This window comes from Rhinopithecus bieti, unplaced genomic scaffold (genome assembly GCF_001698545.2).
Source record: "Rhinopithecus bieti isolate Rb0 unplaced genomic scaffold, ASM169854v2 scaffold_15776, whole genome shotgun sequence".
In the NCBI taxonomy this organism is placed as follows: Eukaryota; Metazoa; Chordata; class Mammalia; order Primates; family Cercopithecidae; genus Rhinopithecus; species Rhinopithecus bieti.
The window spans coordinates 599,307-606,670 of record NW_016808836.1 but is presented as its reverse complement, the minus strand read 5'-3'; the positions used below and the strand labels follow the sequence as shown (position 1 = coordinate 606,670).

Below are 7,364 nucleotides of genomic sequence, written 5' to 3'. Positions count from 1 at the left end.
CTTGGACACTGTGCTGGTGCTCCCCGCCTCCTGACTCTGCTGTCTCTCTGACCCAAGTGGAAGTTGTTTAGGCGAGAGAGAGGGTCGAAGGACACCCTTCTCTGCCTTGGCCACGCCTTCCCTACACCCCTCACCCCGCCCCAACCTCCCTGCCTTCCATCAATAGCCTGGCTTTGCCCAACCCTCTGCTCCAGGGACCTAGGTCTTGGCGTCCGCGCCCCTGTCTCAGAGACGCACCTTGAAGCCGTCGTCGGACGCGATGATGAGCACCTCGAAGGGCTGCCCGCGCTGGAAAGGAACGCCAGGCCCGCGCTCCTCGCGGCCCCAGGAGCCTTGCTCCTTGCTGTTGAAGACCACCTCCGACGTGTCCAGCCGGGGGTTGAAATGCAGGGCGGCATCGGAGCCCTGCTCCTCCCCACACAGCAGGTTTACATGGAACCTGGAAGTGGGGGATGGTGGCCGTCAGGGCTCAGAAACCACCCAGACCAAGAACTGTTGAGGGTGAGGAATACTGATGTCTACAATTCACTTTGAATGAATAAGTAAATGAAATGTTGGCTGGGTACAGTGGCTTGCCCTGTAATCCCAGCACTCTGGGAGGTGGAGAAGGGAGGATCGCTTGGGCCCAGAAGTTAAAGACCAGCCTGGGCAACACAGTAAGACCCCATCTTACAAAAAAATGAACGAACAAACAAAAAATAAACCACCCAGACCAAAGTCCTTCAAAGGGCTTATGGGCTGGGACTCCCCATTCCCAGAGCACCCCCAAATTAACAGGGACCTGAAGACAGGCACACACAGCAGAAGGAGAGGTGGCTAATGACCAGGGAGCTTAGATTCCCAAGGCAGCCAAAATGTCATGAGGCCCTTGGCAGAAACCTGCCCAGACCAAACTCACTATGCTTAGGGCAGGGTGCCCGCATTTCCAAAGAGCCTGGGAGCTGTCCAGGAGGTCTGGGTGATGGCCAGGGCACTCCTGATGCCCAGGGAACCCTCAGGTTCTATAGGACGAAGAAGAATACCAGGAAGCCCAGTATTTCCAGGGTACCCCAGAATCCAGAAGGTCCAAAGTTCCTTAGCCAGGAAGTCAAAGGATGGCTTGGCAAGGACTCCCAGGGTCCAGGGTGTCTCCAGGACTTGGAGTATTTCCAGAGTTCCCTGGGACTCAGACATGGAAGTCATAGGACTATATCTAGGAACCCTGAGATTACCCAGGAACCTCAAATTCTTAGGGAAACTTAGGGACTCCAGCCACAAAGGCATGGGGCAAATAAGTGAATACATCAGATTTGAGGTCAGAAATGGCCTCTGACTCCTAGCCTGCTGGATACAGATGGCCTAGGGCCCCTATTTCTGGACTGCAAAAATTGGAGGTCAGCTGAGTCTGGAGACCTGTACCCTTTACCCCTAGGGCCTGGGGTCTCACCTGCTGGCGTTGGGAGGAACCAAGCCACGAATTCTCAGCACCGTGCCAGGGCGGATGCCCTCGGGCAGCAAGGACTTGTGGGGGATGTTCTGCAAGAATGGAGTGCAGGGGCCACTGTGAGCCGGTGAGACCGAGGAAGGGAGGCAGAAGGTGGGTCACCCCTCAGAGGAGCCGACCAGGACTGAGACTGGCAGAAATCAGTGGAAGAGAAAAGGGTGGCAGAGAGGCAGGAAAGAGACCAGAAACAGACAGAGAAACAGATGGGGAGAGCGACAAAGAAAAACAGAAAAATCCTCAAAGAGGGACCCAGAGGAAGTCACAAAGAGGTAGAGGGGACAGTCGGGAAGGGCGGTCACCCAAAGGCCACAGCTCAGGCCCATCCATGGCGCACCCACTGCCCACTTGCTCCTTTGAAAGAGGAGCCCCCAGCCCCCTCCCTACTCGGCCCCGCCCTGGGCCCCTGAAGCACTCACGGCCATGGCTGGGACAGGGTCAGGCAGCCGTGGTGCTGGGGACTGCTGGGGACCTTAAATAAAAGCAGGGCGGGGCTGGCCCTGATGACTCACCCCACCCCTTCCCACCCACCACCCACGCCTGGCACAGACCCTGGCCCTGGGGCAAGCCTGGCGAAGTGGCAGTGGCACCTCTTCTTGGGGGCCCCGATCCCCTCCATCACCCAGGGCCCGGGTGCACTGCCCCTCCCAGGAGCTGATAATAAGAGGGACCGTTGAACAATAATAAACTCGGAGCAGAGAAGGCTCCTCGTGCCACCGCCCCTCCAACCATGCCTTCCCACTGCCTGGCGCACGGAGAGCCTCCATTTCATTTCATGTAGTTATTTGTTCTTTTCAGACCTGTCTGAAAGAAGTAATTTCTCTTATTTTATTTTATTTTATTTTTATTTTTTGAGACGGAGTCTCGCTCTGTCGCCCAGGCTGGAGTGCAGTGGCCGGATCTCAGCTCACTGCAAGCTCCGCCTCCAGGGTTTACGCCATTCTCCTGCCTCAGCCTCCCGAGTAGCTGGGACTACAGGCGCCCGCCACCTCGCCCGGCTAGTTTTTTGTATTTTTTAGTAGAGACGGGGTTTCACCGTGTTAGCCAGGATGGTCTCGATCTCCTGACCTCGTGATCCGCCCGTCTCGGCCTCCCAAAGTGCTGGGATTATGGGCTTGAGCCACCGCGCCCGGCCATTTCTCTTATTTTATACACAGACATATTAGGTCCTGGGAGGCCAATCTAGGTGGGAACTCCAGACCCTTCTCTCCAGCTTAGAACCTCCCGCCTGGACTGAGGATGTCCACGCTGAAATCTAAGCTTCTGCCTCTGCAATGGAACAGCAGCGGCAAGAGGAGTGATAGTGACAGACAGGGAAGCTTCACGGGTTCACAAGGGGCGGCCTGATCCCCTCAGTGCTGCACCCCTGGGTCCTAGAGTGTGCCCAGTTCATGGAAGTCCTCAGTCAGGAGAGGTGAAAGGAGGGGATCTACTAGGACTATGCCTGTCATTTCCTAGGCCCCTGGGCTGCCCAGGATATGCAGGAAATCACTGATTGGGACCCCATCATTCCAACAGGAGGAACATGAGTCACTCCCATTGTACAGAGGAGGAGGCTGAGGCTGGGGTGGGAAGCGATTTGCCAAAGGCATGATCCATGCAGGACCCGCTGCGCCGACCTCTGACTCTCCTCGCCTCTGCTTGTGCCTCTCCTGTGGGTTCTGTCTCTGGGGCTGGCTGTCTCACTCTGTCCATCTCTGCCTCTAACTCTGTTTACTGTGTATTCCTGTCCCGCTTCTCTCCTTCAAGTCTCTCTTGTTCCTCCTTTCAGGACTGCTACCATCATGCCACCAACTTTGCAGGTCAGGATGAGGTGGGTTTTGGGGTGGTGGGTGGCCTAGCACTCCATCACCATCTTGATCAAAAGCAGAGCAAGGTGGGGACCCTCTCGCCAGCCCCAAAACAGCCCGCTTGGGCCTAAGACTCTGGAAGAGAACTAAGGTTTGGGAATTGGCTTGGGGGAGGGGCGGGTAGGGCTGAAAGATGATTCTGAAAGGAAGGGATGGTGTGGGAGCTGAGCAGAAACCACTCCTAGCAGTCCAGCAGCCCTCCTGGACATTTTCCACTCCCCACTCTGGCTCCTGCCCCACCCAGCAGGCTGCTAAGAGGGCTGCGCAGAGGCAGGCTGGCAGTGGAAAGTTTGGGTGGAGACACCAGACCTAGAACCATCCTCCACCCTCTGTGCCCCCAGCCCCCAGCCTCTCGCCTCCTCCTCACACATTCCAAGGCACCAAGCTGGAGGACCAGTTCTCTGGCACATGAGCTCAGAGAGGGAGGCTGGCAGCTGCATTTTGGTGGGGCTGCAAGCACCCCATTTTCAGAGGACAAAACTGAGGCTTAGACAGGGGCCACCTCTCAGCCAAGGAAGCGGCCAGGCCCTCAGCTCCAGAGGGGTCTTTGTGCCAAAGACATGTCATGGGCACGAAGAGAGAGGACAGTAGGGTGGTGTCCAGTGATCACACCACCAGCCCAACTCATTTAGTTCCCGAGAATATTCCCTTGAATGGTGGATTCTGTCATTCTAACATTATTGGCCATACTAAAGAAGACACTCTTGACTGGGCAACACAGCAAGACCTCATCACCACAAAAAATAAAAATAAAATAAAATAGCCCAGTGGGTTGGTGCACATCTGCCTGTAATTTCAGCTCCTTGGGAGACTGAGGCAGGAGAATCGCTTGAGCCCAGGAGGTCAGAGGCTGCAGGGAGCTATGATCATACCACGGCTCTCCAGCCTGGGCAACAGAGTGAGACCTTAGTCCACAAAAAGAAAAGACACCTCTTACATTACTTGATGCATCATTCTGTACCTCGCTATTGTTTCCCAAGAACATCTTTTTATTTATTTCTTCACTTTGGCTGGATATGACTTTACACCCAACCAGCCTGCAAGTCCCAACTTGCCTTAAGTGACTGGCCAAATGATTGTAGTCAATCTGTTATCAGTCTAAAAGGCTGGCTCCTTTCCTGTAACTGAGATATGCATCCTTGATGGGCTCTTATTCATTAGTGTTGGTTATCTTTCTCATCAGTTAAACAATATTTTCTTTTCTTTCTTTCTTTTCTTTTCTTTTTTTTTTTTTGAGATGGAGTCACCCAGGCTGGAGTGCAGTGGCACAATCTCAGCTTGCTGCAACCTCCACCTCCCGGGTTCAAGCGATTCTCCTGCCTCAGCTTCCCAAGTAGCTGGGATTACAGGCACCCACCACCACGCCTGGCTAATTCTTGTATTTTTAGTAGAGACGGGGTTTCAGCATGTTGGTCAAGCTGGTCTCGAACTCCTGACTTCATGATCCGCCCTCCTTAGCCTCCCAGAGTGCTGGGAGTACAGGTGCGAGCCACTGCGCCTGGCCTGAAATAGTGTTTTCATGAGCCTTTTTTCTTTTTTTCTTTTTTTTTGAGACAGACGCTTGCTCTGTAGCCCAGGTGGGAGTGCAGTGGTTCGATCTTGGCTCACTGCAACCTCTGCCTTCCAGGTTCAAGTGATTCTCCTGCCTCAGCCTCCCGAGTAGCTGGGATTACAGGTGCCTGCCCACCACGCCCGGCTACTTTTTGTATTTTTAGTAGAGATGGGGGTTTCACTACTTGTTGACCAGACTGGCCTTGAACTCCTGACCTCAGGTGATCCACCTGCCTCAGCCTCCCAAAGTGCTGGGATTACATGTGTAAGCCACTGCACCTGGCCGCCTTTTTTCAATTTTAAATAGTTAATGTAGGTCAGGCGTGGTGGTGCACACCTGTAGTCCCAGCTACATGAGAGGCTGAGGCAGGAGAATCGCTTGAACCCAGGAGACAGAAATTGCAGTGAGCCAAGATAGCACCATTGCGCTCTAGCCTGGGCAACAAGAACAAGATTCTGTCTCAAAAAATATATATAATAATAATAATAAGTGTATGTATTTCTCAATAGTCTTTCTATGAAGGTATCCTTCCCATAAAATAAAAGATGCAGATATTATAGTTCACTGATTTTGAGAACTGTGGAGACCTATCTAACCACCTCCTCAATTAAGTTTCCTGGTGTCCAGAAAATAGTGGCCTCTTTTCTTGTTCCAGGAAGCCACCGGCCAGTGTCACTCCTGACCATTTTTTTGTTTTGTTTTTTGAGATGGGGATCTCACTCTGTCACCCAGGCTGGAGTGCAGTGGTGCAGTCTCTGCTCACTGCAGCCTCAACCTTCCAAGCTTAAGCCTCTTGGGCTCAAGCAATCCTCCCACCTCAGCCTCCCGAGTAGCTGGGGCTACAGACACATGCCACCAAGCCTGGCTAATTGTGTGTTTTTTGCAGAGATAGGGTTTTACCATGTTGCCTAGGCTGGTCTTGAACTCCTGGAGTCAAGCGATCTGCCTGCCTTAGCCTCCCAAACTGCTGGGATTATAGGCATGAACCACTGGGCCTCACCACTCCTGAGCGTTGACTGGCTACCAAAGTTCATTTGTCTCAAAATAAAGAAGAGGGAGTAGACTGATTTTTCTGACTTTATGCCTCTTTTAGGAAATGCTTTAGATGAAAAGTAGCTAATTGCACACTAGGTGGTTGTAGAGATTTAAAATTCAGCCAGACGCGGTGGCTCAAGCCTGTAATCCCAGCACTTTGGCAGGCTGAGACGGGCGGATCACGAGGTCAGGAGATCGAGACCATCCTGGCTAACACGGTGAAACGCCGTCTCTACTAAAAAAATACAAAAAACTAGCCGGGCGTGGTGGTGGGCGCCTGTAGTCTCAGCTACTTGGGAGGCTGAGGCAGGAGAATGGCAAAAACCTGGGAGGAAGGCCCGGAGCTTGCAGTGAGCTGAGATCCAGCCACTGCACTCCAGCCTGGGCGACACAGCGAGACTCCATCTCAAAAAAAATAAAACAAAATAAAATAAAATTCAGGCTCCATGAATGTCATTTTGTTGGTGACAGTTTGGTTATTTTTTGTACACAGTGAAGGTAATTCAGGGACTGCTTTTTGTAAATCAACATTCCGATGATGAAAATGACACTTAGAATTCTCACTTTAGCTGAGTGAGCGCAGTGGCTTACACCTGTAACCCCAGCACTTTGGGAGGCCGAGGCGGGCGGATTACCTGAGGTCAGGAGTTCGAGAACAGCTTGGCCAACATGGTGAAACCCTGTCTCTACTAAAAATAGAAAAAATTAGCTGGGCATGGTGGCAGGCACCTGTAATCCCAGGTACTCAGGAGGCTGAGGCAGAAGAATTGCTTGAAGCCAGGAGGCGGAGGTTGCAGTGAGCCAAGATTGCGCCATTGCATTCCAGCCTGGGGGACAAGAGTGAGACTTCCTCTCAAAAAAAAAAAAAGAAATCTCACTTTGTTCTTGGCCAGGTGTGGTGGCTCACACCTGTAATCCCAGCACTTTGGGAGGCCAAGACGGTGGATCACCTGAGGTCAGGAATTTGAGACCAGCCTGGCCAACATAGTGAAACCCTGTCTCTTCTAAAAATACCATAAAAAAAAAAAAAAAAAAAAAAAAAAAAATTAGCTGGGTGTGGTGGCACACACCTGTGATCCCAGCTACGTGGGAGGCTGAAGCAGGAGAATCACTTGAACCCAGGAGACAGAGGTGGCAGTAAGCCGAAATCATACCACTGCACATCAGCCTGGGCTACAGAGCAAGACTCCATCAAAAAAAAAACCATACACAAAAAAAAAAACCAAACCAAAACCAAAAAACAACAGAAACTCACTTTGTTCTTAAGCTTTTATGCCCACTGGAAATCTTACAACTCTATTTTTATAAATATAGCAAATATTAATAGAAGAATCCAATTGCTGCTAAGAAAACGTCTATTCTCTAGTGTTCAGTTCCATTTTTAAACTTTGTTAATTAAACTCGCTTAAATATTTTAAACTGAATGCTTAATTTTAGAGGTTATTCA

The 7,364-nt window shown here is 51.6% G+C and overlaps 1 protein-coding gene across 1 annotated transcript; it reads right to left on the bottom strand.

Annotated features, from left to right (window-relative positions):
* Positions 1–164: 164 nt before the first annotated feature.
* LOC108539016 (galectin-7-like) lies at positions 165–1,963 on the bottom strand. Its single transcript, XM_017887378.1, has 3 exons — positions 1,900–1,963; positions 1,427–1,515; positions 165–439 (listed from the first exon to the last, which is right to left on the bottom strand). The coding sequence occupies exons 1-3, from the start codon at positions 1,903–1,905 to the stop codon at positions 226–228; spliced, it is 309 nt and encodes a 102-aa protein (XP_017742867.1). The 5' UTR covers positions 1,906–1,963; the 3' UTR covers positions 165–225.
* Positions 1,964–7,364: the final 5,401 nt, after the last annotated feature.